This window comes from Sardina pilchardus, chromosome 23, assembly GCF_963854185.1.
Source record: "Sardina pilchardus chromosome 23, fSarPil1.1, whole genome shotgun sequence".
Taxonomy (NCBI): domain Eukaryota; kingdom Metazoa; phylum Chordata; class Actinopteri; order Clupeiformes; family Clupeidae; genus Sardina; species Sardina pilchardus.
Window position 1 is genome coordinate 5,601,726 of NC_085016.1, and position 14,270 is coordinate 5,615,995.

The following is a 14,270-nucleotide window of genomic DNA, read 5'->3' on the forward strand; positions in this document are numbered from 1 at the left end:
CACAACCTGGGGTCTATTTAAGGACGATAACGAGTTCAAGCTTTCATTAGGGAGCAAAATTATGTTAATCGGAGGAGTTCTGAACTAGATTGTTGTTTGCATTAGCAATAATATGGTTTGAACTCGTTATGATCCATAAATAGACCCCAGGTTGTTTTAGCTACGGATCTTTCCTTGAACAGGAACTTCTTACTGAGGTCTCCAGCTGAGCATACAGGACGAGAGCATTTGTGTTCCTCGATCCATCTACAGGTGGAGACAAGCCTCTAGTCTGGCCTTAATCTGCAGGATCTAAGATAGACGAGATCCGGGCCTGTTCCAGGTTTATCTGCTACCTGCTACAGGTCCACACTCTGTAGCTCCCACATCCTTGCTGAGCCAGAAAGCAGTCTGACACTGAATCTCAGCCGGGCTACACTCCATCCCTCACTACACCAATGCTTCAGCCCGCCATCCCTCTGCCCTCAACGGGCCTGTGTGTGTGTGTGTGTGTGTGTGTGTGTGTGTGTGTGTGTGTGTGTTCCAGACTGGGCAGGGGTCAGACCTTGTGTGGGTCCAGAGTGAAGTTGGGGTGCAGCAGGTTCCCCGCGTCAGCGTGATTGTCGTGGTCCACCTCGTACATGTTGTAGGACGGGTTGCCGATCTCCACATTCAGACCTCCGTTGGCCATGGGCTGCCTCTGCACTCGTTTACCCCTGTGTGTGTGTGTGTGTGTGTGTGTGTGTGTGTGTGTGTGTGTGTGTGTGTGTGTGTGTGTGTGTGTGTGTGTGTGTGTGTGGTGGGGGTGGGGGTGGGGGTGGTGGTGGTGGTGGTGGTGAAATAACAATGATTATTTGATTATTATTACTGTCCAGTGTTTCAAAGAAATTCAACTCCAAACCTCTGTGTACTAACCACAGTATACATCGTCTACTGTTTTATATCAGTGATACAGTGCACAGTAATAAATTACATTTTTATAGTGCTGTTCACAAACCAAAGGTCATTTTACTATGTCCATGGAAAAAAAAGAAAACAATTACAAAACACGTAACACAACAGACAAAATGCAAGGAAGGAAATACTCTTAACAATTGAGAATAATTGAGAGGATGAAGAGGAGAAAGAGGAGGAGGAGGGGGAGGAGGGGAAACGCTGATGGAGAAGAAACATCTTGAAGTTAGATTTGAAGGGGGGAGGTAAGGCAGTCGCAGAGAGGTTGAGGGAAAGACTTCAAGGGCTCTATTCTAGTAATCTGAAACGCCTGGTCAGAGACGAACATTTTAATGACTTTTTAATCCAATCCACATTCCTTAATTAAACAGTGTGTCTTTGTGATCAGACAGCACACGTACCGTTTAAAAGGGTTGTTCATACAGTATGTTTCTTAATCAGTCATGGATGTGTTCTGGATGTAACATCCTTTAAACCAATCAGAATGACACTTGTCATTCATTTCCTTTAAGAACCAGCAGTGCAACATTAAACAGCACTTTGGTGTTTAACAGTCAGCAGTCTGAAGGAATCTGCTCACACTATTCCACTAGTACTTGCTTCACAAAACCTGTGTGTGACTAGCTGAGTAGTCCAAACCAAAACCGGGGGAAAACTGGAACATTTTCAGTTTGACTATCAATCTGATTGAAATATACAAGTTTTATCTTCGAAAAATGGGGACATAGGTAGTTTTTCAGTATTTTCCGGGGGACAGGCAACCAAAAATGGGGACTGTCCCCTGAAACCGGGGACGTCTGGTCACCCTAGCTTTGTGCCACTTTGCGCCAGGCGCAAGATATGGCCCCTAGAGTTTGAGGGCCACGACGCTACAGGCTCTGCCTCCAGGGGTAGTGAGTTTGAGGCGAGGGACAGTATGATACTGCTAGAAGATCTAAGGAAGTGAGGTATGAGGAATGGGGTCAAAAGGTCACTGAGGTAGAGAGCAGCCAGGTTATGGAGAGCTTTAGTGAGAGAACTTTAAACTAGACTAGATACTAGATTAGTCTGATGGCAAAACAGATAACTACTGTAGATACTAGATTAGACTGATAGCAAAACAGATAACTACTGTAGATACTAGATTAGACTGATAGCAAAACAGATAACTACTGTAGATACTAGATTAGACTGATAGCAAAACAGATAACTACTGTAGATACTAGATTAGACTGATAGCAAAACAGATAACTACTGTAGATACTATAGGCTGATGGCAAATGTGACACGGAGAGACAGGGGTGCGAGCAAAGCCCTGGAACATGAATATCCATCAGACTCTAGCCTGTTTCTAATCATCAGGAAAACACTTTAGAACACAATGTGTACAGACATGTGCATCAGCAAGACACCTGCGTCCCCGATGATCACCTCCATGAGTGAACTCTGTGTGTTTGCCGTACCTCTGCCTTCTCTTGCAGATGAGAACCCCCACCACCACCGTCATGACGATAATCACCAGGAGAACCAAGGGCACGATGATGGCTATGCTTCCTGTGGGGCGTCACACATGCACACACACACACACACACACACACACACACACACACAGACACACACACACAGACACACACACACACACACACACACGCACACACACACACACACAGAGAAAGAGGATCTTTAAGAGGCATAATTCAGTGTAGACAGGCTCACATTTTGTCTGATTTCCAATTTCCCAGATTTCCTTAATATCTGCTTGTGGTGTTTTCCCGCTGCTCCGATAATAGTAATAAAGCAAAACAAAGCGGTAGTTAATGGCAACCTAAAGTACAGTACAGCCAAAGCCAAGGTATCATTAACCTCCGCTCTCTCTCTCTCTCTCTCTCTCTCTCTCTCTCAAGATGCCCATGGACCTCTCCACTTTCCATCTTTTCTTTTCTTTTTTCTTTTTCAATCGCTTTTCTCTTTCTCCCCACTGCTTTGAATGTGCTTTGCGAGGAGAGCTCATGAGTCAGAGAGCTTGACATTTCTCCATCAGCGCCGGAGCTTCGAGTCCTCGGGCGCCCGCGCGCGTGTGTGTGTGTGTGTGTGTGTGTGTGGGGGAAGAGAGAGAGAGAGGGGGGGACATTAGAAACAGCCATCAGCGGGGTCGCCATTTGCCTTTTTGATGATGAAGCCATGAAGTCTTCTCAGTACGGCTAGAAAGGCCATTCTTCAGTGTGAAAGAACGCAGAGAGACAGAGAGAGAGAGAGAGAGAGAGAGAGAGAGAGAGAGAGAGAGAGAGAGAGAGAGAGAGAGAGAGAGAGAGAGAGAGAGAGACAGAGAGAGAGAGAGAGAGAGAGACAGAGAGAGAGATAGAAAGAGAGAAGACAAAGGTCTCCCACACAGTGAAGTGCCCAAATCTACAGCAAAATGTCAGTAGTGCCGGCATGGGACTAAATCACATCAGTGCAAATGTCTGCTCGGCGCCTGAGAAAAGGTCTCCAACCTGCCTGCAAGCGACAGCCTTCGGCCGAGAGAGGAGGACATCTTAGTGCAGACAGTGATGACGAGCTCAGGCAGGGACAACACTCGGAGTCCTCACAGCACCAGTGCCTCTAGGAGCCAAGTGGCATGCAGTTTGCATGTTGCGTGTCTCTCTCTGTGTGTGTGTGTGTGTGTGTGTGTGTGTGTGTGTGTGTGTGAGAGTGAGAGAGAGTGTCTGCATGAGTGTGTCAGACAGAGTCTCTGCATGTGTGTGTCAGAATGAATGAGCATGAGTGTGTATGAGTGTGTGTGTGTGTGTGTGTGTGTGGTGTGTTTGTGTGTGTGTTACAGTGAGTGTATGCTCTGCTTGGTGTCCTTTCCATACTCACTCCCACTAATGTTGTCCGAGCGGCTGCTCTTGGGGGCAGGTTTCTCACACTGCGTTCCTGACCAGTTGGCTGGACACCTGTTAACCAATCAGAAACAGGAGCATAAAGATACAGTTTTCCGTGTGTGACCCACCACCGGGACAGCACCCCGACACAGCACGAGCACACGAGCACACAAGCGTCCGCCTCAGTAGGCTATCAGCCCACCGCCTACTCGGCTCCAAGAAAGATCATGCAACACAACAACCTCATAAAACAATCACATGCCTGTCCCATATTTACCAAAGGTCTCAAAAAGAATGTGCTGAAACATGGTGCTGAAAAGGCACTGGAACTGGTACTGAAAAGGCACTGGAACTGACACTGAAGCATGCATGTGAAACATCCGCCTGAACATTCTGATAGCACATTCAGCAGAAGTACTGTACTGCACAAGCCTCATTCATAACGTCAGTGTCTAGCTGGCCTTGGAGGAAAACACACACATGACTCACACACAGGTGACCCTTCCCTAAGTCATTCAGTCAGAGTGGCCACACTGCAGCCATAACACAATGCATGTCTGGTGGTGTAGCATTAGCATTAGCAGTGCTAATGTGGGAGATGAGACGTGATTATGTGAGAATGGTCAGTTTCTCCACACGAGTGACCCAAGGATGGACAGCAGCATGGTCCATGCCCTCCGGGAAGTGAATGTGAAGAATGTGTGTGTCCTGCTCTCTGAGCTCAAATGCACCTTGCAAGGCTGTGGCCGAGATGGCTGATATACAGTAGCCACAAGACATCCTGGACATGGGGACAGAGATGAGGGGAGGTGTGGGGGGTGTTGTGTGAACAGGGCTTCGTTGTGGTCAAACAAATAGCCTTTAGCCAACTCTGCCTTGAGCAGGCCGACATGTTGCTGCAGATGGTTCACACCTAAACACATCCAGCCCCAAGCTCACTAACCACTGACTGACAGCATGGCGCTTCAGCTGACAGAGGTGATGGGCTAGCCTAGCTAACTTCTGAATGCTAAAGGGGTGAACGCAGAACAGGCCCCAGCAGGACGTTTCAAGAACAGCAGCACTAAAGGACAGGATGTGAACAGTGTGACAGTGTGCCGTTACTTTTCATAGTCCCGTGGCTAAGACAGATCAGGGATGTGCTAACCATGCTAGTTAGCAGCTAACTGACACGGCAAGCAATGTGTGTGCAAGGTACAAGGAATTTGCATGGTGATTATTAGCACACATGCACACACACTAACTCTCACTCACACACACACACACACACACACGCACACACACACACTCAGAGAGACACACGTACACAAACACACAAACAAACACACATACACACGTCTCACACACACACACACACACACACACACACACACACACACACACACACACACACACACACAGACACCTAGCTACACAAAAACGCAATTAGCCAGACAAATCTGCAAACACACTTAGTGAACAAACACACATGCACACCCACAGACATGTACACACAAGGAAAACATGTAAATGCAAACACGAACATAAACAGATAATCACAAACACAAATTAACAAGAGAGGAACTGGTGTGTGTAGGCAGGTGACATAAGGTACAAGTTGTGTGTTGGCCGGGCAGGTGACCCGAGATGCAGGTGTGTTTGTCGGGCAGGTAAGCTGTGAGAGTGGTCGAGAGATGGGGCATAGCATGAGTGGGAGGGGCTGAACGGTGGGGGAGGCGGGGCAAGTGAACAAGGCCCATGCTGATTGGATGTTTCCAGTTGGATATGGAGAGCAGGCGGAGAGCCTTCTATAGGGAACAGGGGATTCACTAGACTTTACAAAAGAACGAGGGAGGAGAAGAGATCAGGGAAAGGAGATAGAGAGAGAAAGGAGGAGAGAAAAGAGAGAAAAGGTAGCCAGCAGGAAGGGACACAGAGAGAGAAAGAAGGAGAGAAAAGGAGAGAGGGAGAGGTAGAGAGAGATCAAGAGAGAGAGAGAAAGAAAGAGAGAGAAAGAGAGAGATGAGAGAGTGAGAAAGAAAGAGAGAGAGGGAGAGAGAAATAGAAAACGAGCGAGAGAGACAGTGACCTACTTGCAGCTGGGTTTGTTAAAGGCAGTTAACGTGCAAATCCCCTCATTCTGACAGTAGTAATCGCACGGGTTGGCTCGCTCGTCACACCGCTGGTTTTTGAACGCGGCCGTGCAGCTGCAGCAGAGAACGGCAGTGAGACGCCAGAGACGTGAGCGAACACAAAAGACAACAGAACAAGGAGGAACAGAACAAGGAGGAAAGAAACAGCAAAAGGAAAAGAGAAATGACAGCACAACATATTCTACGCACTTTTGCTTTCAGTCAGGATGGAGTCTAGCTCTCGCTCACAGACACACACACACACACATGCATACACACACGCACGCACGCACGCACGCACGCACGCACGCACGCACGCACGCACGCACGCACGCACGCACGCACGCACGCACGCACGCACGCACGCACGCACGCACGCACGCACGCACACACACACACACACACACACACACACACACACACACACACACACACACACACACACACACACACACACACACACACACACACACACACACACACGCTCGCACACGCACGCTTGCACACATGCACGCACGCGCGCACACATGCACACACACTTCTTTGATAAACCAAGAAACTACTCCAGAGGCCCTTTTCCACCGAAAACGAACCTGGTGTTGAACTGGTGCCGTTCAGAATTCTTTGAACCGTGGTGCTATCTAGTGAACCAGCCCGCATTTACACCAGTTCTGAACCGAACCGGAAGCGTCATCAACAATGGGTGGTGCATGCAAAAGCAAAAGTTAATGAGATGGATAAATGATATAATTAGATGTCCCATAAAAAACGGCAGAAATGAGCTGTTTAAAATGCTAGTCAACGTCTGCAGTGTAATGCTAGTTGACTCGTTTTGTTTACTCATGGCAACAGTTGATATGGATGGAAAACTTGTGCTTTTAGCCTTTTCCCCACTGAATGTCACATGACACGCCCACTCCAGTGCGCAAGAAAAAACAAGTATTTTTCGGTTCGACTTCCGAACCAAGGTGCCACGTTCCGAACCGGCTTTTGCTTGGTGGGAACGGAGCCGGTTCTCTGTCGGTGGAAAAGGGCCTAAGGTGTTCTAAGAAAAGGAGAACAAATATGTGAACGCTACACACCCACTTGCTAACCACCCTCCTGCTCACACACACAGACACACACTCACAGACACACACACAGACACACACACACACACACATAGACACACACACATACACACAGAAGCACACGCGCACACACACACACACACACACACACGCACACACACACGCACACACACATGCACACGCGCACACACAGACACACACACACACACACACACACACACACACACACAATCCCAGGCACACCTATCCTTAAACTCAGCGGTGTGTCGGCGGTGTCTGGCTGCAGTGTTGCTTTGTCTTGCTCTGTGAGAGGACTCTCGGGGTCAGTGCAGCCCACCAGGAGACGCCGAGCGCTGCCAGCTGAGCAGACGGCCGTGAGGTGAGACGGACCCGGAGCGGACCCGGAGCGGACCCGGAGCGGACGCGCACAGAACCCACAGAACCCACAGAACCCGAGCCAGCGGCTCCACACTGAGCTCAGGCGGCTTGGCTTGGCGCGCCGCTCCGCTCCGCTCCGCTCCGCTCCGCTCGGAGAGCACGCTATTAGCAGGGGAACGATCTCACCGGGCTGTCCAAACAGGCACTCGAAGAAAGGAACCGAAAGAACAAAAACAAAAAAGAAAGATCCGATTAAAAAAAAAAGGAAAAAAAAGAAAAAAACGGTGGAGGTTTTTTCCCCCCCCCCCCCCTCGTTTTCTTTCTATTGTGTTCAGGTCTGTGGGAGATCGAGGCATCGGCAACTCTCAACTCAACATGTTCTTTTGTTGTTTGTTTGTTTGTTTGCGTGTTTGCTTAGAGCTTGATGAGGGACGCTAGCTTTCGATGGAGGAGCTAACGTTGTGAGAACGTGACATGGTTACCGGGAAGAGAGAGAGAGGGAGGGATGGAGAGAGAGAGACGGTGAACTGGTGCCTGGCTGAGACGGAATGGAGACCACACTGAGACGAAGGTGGGACGGAGCTGAGACGCCCTCCTCTACTTATCTCGCCGCCGTATGGCGACACTACAGGCCAAACAATTAAGCTCTCCCGCAACCTCGCCGACAACAGGGCCAATCTGCATACAAATAGATTTTCCATTGTGGACGCGCGGCAATTTATCGCCGTGCCCACGCGGCAGACCAAGGTCAGACAAACACGCGCGTAACAAGAACGGAAAAGGTAAAGAGCCAATTATCTAGATGAATGTAGATGTCTAAAAAGCATTTAGAGGAAGACAAAAAGAGCCATCCTTTGTGCGGCGTGTGGGAGAGGAGGCAGCTGGCTGGCTAGCGGCTCTAACAGCAGGGAAGGGTTCTGGCTATCACGCTAGCACTGGGGAACATCTCGACGGGTCGGCCATGTTTCATCAGGAAGGAGGAGATGGAGAAAAGTTACGTTGTTTTAGCAAAGAATTAGATTTATAAGTGAATGAAAAAATAACAAACAAAAAAAACAGACAAATGAATGAATGGGGAATTCAGATAATTGAAATTAATGAATGAACAAATGATCGAACAAAGAAACAATAAAATGAGAATGAATGACTGAATGAATGAATGAATGAATGAATTATAAATAAATGAATGCATGAATGAATGAATGAATGTATGAATTAATGTATGAATGAATAAACAAATGAGCATGTTGAGTGGCATGGGAGTTGCGAGCATCTTTCCTGTGCAAGTCTGCAGGGAGAGCTAAACGTGCCTCTGAGAATCCCTGAGCTTCACACTGGGACACGGCCTCAAACACCTGCACCGACTGAGCAACCTGAGACCTCAACACACACCTGCGAGAGATGATCTGTTAGACTATGGGAGGGGAGAGCTGAAGCTGATTAAGAGCTTGTACCAGCCGCCCCATGAGGGTAGTTGTGTGTGTGTGAGAGAGAGAGTGTGTGTGTATGTGTGTGTGTGTGTGTGTGTGTGTGTGTGTGTGCGCCTTTCAGCGTATATCTCTCTTTGTCTGTGTGTGTGTGTGTATATGTGTGTGAATCTCTCTGTGTGTCTTTGTGTGTGTCTTTCTGTGTATGAGTGTTAAATGCCCTGAATGTCTGTGAGCTAGTCAGTAGTCCTCAGGGAGCGGGTGCGTTCGGGAGCGCGTCTCTGGGGAAGGCACAGGGTGCTGGCTGTGCAGGGCGCTGGAGTCTTGGCCATGCTCTTTCAAGTGTCTGCCCAGAGCCCAGCTGCAGGTGTGGAATACTAATGGCCTGCCCCAGCCCTTTATGCTGCAGCTCCAGGTGGCTCTGAAGCCTCAGATGAGGAATCTCACCCTCCCCCTGTCCATCATTACAAACGTGTCCTCTCCTCCCCTCCCCTCCCCTCCCCTCCCCTCCCCTCTCCTCTCCTCCCCTCTCCTCTCCTCTCCCCTCCTCTCCCCTCCTCCTCCCATTTCCTCTCACCTCCTCTCCTCTCCTCTCCTCTCCTCCCCTCTCCTCTCCTCCCCTCTCCTCTCCTCTCCTCCCTTCTCCTCTCCTCCTCCCATTTCCTCTTCTCTCCTCTCTCCTTCCCTCTATCCTTCTCTCCTCCTCTCCTCCCTTCTCCCCCCCTTCCATCCCCCTCTCCCATCCTTTCTTTTCTCACTTGCATTTCTTTTTCCATCATCTCCCTTTTTAGTCTCACCCTATATATTGTTTTTGTTCACAGACCATTTAAATCCATCTCTCTTCCTCTGTCTATCTTCTCTGTCTCTGTTGCCTTTTTCTTTCCCATTTCTGACCCCTCCTCTCCCTCCCTCCCCTCCTCTCCCTCCATCCCCCCTCCCTCCATCCCCCCCCTCCTTCTTCAGATGATATATATATATATATATATAGATAGATATGGTATCTCTCCCATCCCATCTCCCCCTTTGTTCCTGCCTCCCCTCCCTGTGGGATACTGACGGAGCTCTGTTTGGTGGTCAGGGGCTCCCTGCTGCGCAAGTTTCTCCCCGCGAGCCTCTTGCCAATCAAGCCGTCCCTGCTCCCGAGTCAAAGACATCCTCCTCCTCGCCCTCTCGGCAAATGAATAGAGATGGAGGTCAGGAGGAGAGGATTTCTCTCTGCCTTTTCTTCAGCAACAAATGGGAAAATCCACACGTCGTCTTACATTTGCACAAAGCGATTAGCAAAGCACTTCCAATAAAGACATACAGAATGGAGAGAAAGAGAGAGGGAAAGAGAAGGAAAGAGAGAGAAAGAAAAGAGAGAGAGCAAGAGAGAGAGAGAGAGAGAGAGAGAGAGAGAGAGAGAGAGAGAGAGAGGGGGGGGGGTGCTGTCTCCATGGCGATGTTACTTACTGGCAGAAGGGCAGACTGGTCTCAGGGTCGAGGTGGCAGGTGCCCCCATTGTAGCAGTAGCCGTCACACAGTTGACAGCTGGACGCTATCCTGCCATTGGTGCAGCTGGGAAGGAGAGCAGAGTCAGTCCCTCCCCCCACGACCTTATTAGGGCGCGGAACAGAGTCAGTCCCTCCCCCCAGGACCTTATTAGGGCTCGGAGCAGAGTCAGTCCCTCCCACCAGGAGGGACTGACTCTGCTCTGCTTAGGGCGTGGAACAGAGTCAGTCCCTCCTACCAGGACCTTATTACAGCGCGGAACAGAGTTAGTCCCTCCCACCAGGACCTTATTAGGGCGCGGAACAGAGTTAGTCCCTCCCCCCAGGACCTTCTTAGGGCGCGGCGTGCTTATTTTTCAACAGACATGACCGCGGGAGTTCTAAAACCTTCAATTTCCTGGAAGAAATTCCTAATAATTGAGATCCCACTAGGATTTTGAGAGCTTTGAGCGATTTACTTTGATTGCTGTGTTTGAGAGCTTTGAGAGATTAGTTCTGATTGCTGTGACCAAATGTACCTGTATTTGCTGTACAAATAAAAGAGAGTGACTTGAAATCTGAAATCTGTTTGAAAAACAAAAAAACAATGTGTGTGTGTGTGTGTGTGTGTGTGTGTGTGTGTGTGTGTGTGTGTGTGTGTGTTGGGGGTGGGGGGGGTTAAGATCACAAAGTCCTGGAGGAACGTCACAGTGGAGGCAGCTAGGTGAGCCAGGAGAGGACCTACAGTAGCCTGGACGTCAGCCAGACCTGAGCCGGATATGAGCCAGACTTGAGCCGGGTGCCACAGGGGGTCGTGCCACTGAAACCTGCTCAGTGCAACAGGGGGGTGATGGTGCTTTAATGTACTTGTGATTCGTGTCCCAGCGCACGTGCACATGTGTGTGTGTGTGTGTGAGGGGGGGGGGGGGGGGGGGGGGTGCTTGCTGACTTGTGTCCTGACATGAGTGTTGGTGTATGGACTAGAACATGCGGCATGCGTGTGTGTGTGTGTGTGTGGACTGATGACTGATGCTGCATGATTCAGAGCCACAGTCTTTATTCTTTAATGCATGCAGTTGTGCTCATTCGTGCTAAAGAAACATGTGCAGAACACGTGCAAAGGAATACTCAGGATGCACTTCAACATACAGTACATGTCAGCACACACCACCCTAATAACAACATGACATCAAAAGACACATGCAAAGACACACACACACATACACACACACACACGCACACACGCACACACGCACATTCACTCACTTGTAAGAGAGGAGAAGTCTCCCAAGTCAAGGCAAACACACACACACACACACACACACACACATACACATTCACTTGCAGGAGAGATCTCTCAAGTCATGGTCAACACACACACACACACACACACACACACACACACACACACACACACACACACACACACACACACACTCTCTCTCTGCCTCACTCACTTGCAGGAGACATCTCTCAAGTCATGGTCAACACACACACACACACACACACACACACTCTCTCTCTGCCTCACTCACTTGCAGGAGACATCTCCTGAGTCATGGTTGACAATACAGGGCGCCCCGTGGCAGTGCAGACACCTGTCCACTTCACACCTGAGCCCCTCGTACTGCGTCGGGCACACACACTCCACGTGGCCCGAGCTGGACAGTGTGCAGGCCTTGGCGTTGATGCAGTAATGGTGGCAGATATCTGTCCAGAGGAAGTAAAGTTCAGAGGTCAACTGGTCAGTGAGGTCAGAGGTCAACTGCTCAGTGAGTTAGAGGTCAACTGCTCAGTGAGTCTGAGACTGAGAATGAGAAAGAATGAAATATTTTCCTTTTCAGTTTTTTCAGAGAACCTAGTTACTTCCTGATATACAGTACAGTATGGCCAGGTCTATTGCCAGAATTTAGTATGGCACATAAAGATTTTTGTCATTTACAGTAAGTATATCAAATGAATTTGATTAAAAAAGAAGAATATAATACAATTGTTCACAAGGAGAAGCCATGTAAACAAAGAAATAGCAAAACAGAATTGGCATGCAATGTATCACAAAACATATTTTACCATACAATACCATACAATGGACACATCTATTCCTAAAAAAAAACAACTACCTATCCCTAGAACTCCTAAATGACACAACACCTGAGCTTCTTCCCTACAGCTGCCAGGCTTTTCAATCACAGCTCGAACTCTCTCTAGGACTGAATGCACTGACGCACTGTTTGCACCTTTTACTGTTGTCCACTGCACTTTACAGTACTTAACTGCTCTCTGCCTGCATATCATCAGCACTTTCAACATTACTACCTCAGCTTCTATTGTCACTATTGTCATGTCTATGTCTATTTTATGTCTGTTGCTGTTAACCATACTCATACGTGAATGGCTGTAAAACATTCCTATTGTGTATCTTCACTATATGGCAATAAATCTAACCTTGACCTTGAGAGAGAAGAATGCTTTAATGTTTCCTTGCCTATTACTCATCAGTAAATAATAATATCAATTATAATACAAAATAATATAATTTAATATGGAATATGACACTTCCATCCTGCCTGACATCTGTGACAGTCTTCAGAGTGTGCAACTCATGTTGACATGACAAGCTTGGGACGTGTGTGTTAGTGTGGACGTGACAGTGTGTGTGCCAAGGCAAGGTCATTTCTCACACCCGCACGCTGGCCGTCACACGTCGGTGAGGTCATATCTCACGCCTGCAGCGCGGCTACGCTAGTGTGTGTCAGACAGCTGCTGTCCGAGAGCCGAGAGAGCTGCCCGGCTTACAGTACAGCACAACAAGAGCTCCAGCGCAGTAGCGTTGCCTTGACAGAGACGTGCTGTACAGACATACTCTGATGCCAGAGACGTATAGAGACCTGCTCCATCCTACAGGCCACCTGAGACCCTGATGCCAGAGACGTATAGAGACCTGCTCCACCCTACAGGCCACCTGAGACTCTGATGCCAGAGACGTATAGAGACCTGCTCCACCCTACAGGCCACCTGAGACCCTGCGATGATCAAACGGCTCTCGGTACGCCGCGCCGCGTGCTTATGTCCAGTGTTATGCCGTCTAACGGCCATAAGCTGATTACGCTGCCTTGTGTGTGTGTGTGCTCCTGCTGTGTGTGTGTGTGTGTGTGTGTGTGTGAGTCTCTAATTGCTGGTGTGATGGCGGCTGCCCGTGGGCTCCTCCTGGCGCCCCTCTGCCTGTTGTTGGAGGCGGGCAGCGGGCAGCGGGGGGAATGGCAACAGAGTGACGTTAAGTAGAGGAAATTGGGGGCGGGCAGAGATGTGGCGCACTGGTGGTTTAGGGTTTGGGCGTCTGGCACCGTTTAAGGGTCCGGGTTCGAATCTGGCTTGGGGTCATTTCACCGGACCTCTCTCTCGCACTCTCTCTCTGTCTCACACTCTAATCTCCTGTCCACTCTTCCCTATTATTATTGTCAATTAAAGGCTTAAAAGTCCAAATGGCGGACAGTCGGTCGGTCTGACCCTCGGGTCAACTGGTCGGTCAGTGGAAGCGGTACTCACGGTAATGGCAGCGGTCCCCGGTGTACTCGGCGAGGCAGCGGCAGGTGGGCTGGTTGCCGAGGCTCACGTCGCAGGTGCCGCCGTTCAGACAGTGGCCGTCACACACCGGCCTCTCACACTGCGGCCCCGTGAAGCCCGTCGCACAGCGACACGTCGGCCTGCCTGCAGGGGGAGACAGAGAGAGAGAGGAGGAGAGGGGGATGGGAGAAGAGAAGGAGTAGTGAGAGGAGAGGAGAGGAGAGGAAAATGAAAGAGGGAGAGGAGAAAAGGGTAATGGAGAGAAGTGAGAGAATATAGGAGATGTATTGAGGGGAGGAGAGAGGAGAAATGCAAAAAGGAGAGGGGGAGAGAATGAGAGAGGAGAAGAGGAGAGGGGGAGGACAAGAGGAGAGGGAAAAGGAGAACAAGAGAGGAGGGGAGAGTGAGAGAGAAGAGTGGAGAAGGGAGAAGAGAAGAGAAGAGCAGAGGAGAAGAGAAGAGAAGAGAAGAGGTG

At 49.4% G+C, this 14,270-nt stretch overlaps 1 protein-coding gene across 1 annotated transcript in view; it reads right to left on the bottom strand.

Annotated features, from left to right (window-relative positions):
• LOC134071730 (low-density lipoprotein receptor-related protein 1B-like) overlaps window positions 1-14,270 on the bottom strand; it is a 250,591-nt gene that overhangs the window by 2,952 nt on the left and 233,369 nt on the right. The window contains exons 87-92 of the mRNA XM_062528566.1: window positions 13,778-13,939; window positions 11,767-11,941; window positions 10,215-10,319; window positions 3,772-3,848; window positions 2,376-2,466; window positions 545-695 (exon numbers count right to left, since the gene is read on the bottom strand). Coding sequence (XP_062384550.1) covers window positions 545-695; window positions 2,376-2,466; window positions 3,772-3,848; window positions 10,215-10,319; window positions 11,767-11,941; window positions 13,778-13,939 — 761 coding nt within the window. The remainder of the gene's footprint in view (window positions 1-544; window positions 696-2,375; window positions 2,467-3,771; window positions 3,849-10,214; window positions 10,320-11,766; window positions 11,942-13,777; window positions 13,940-14,270) is intronic.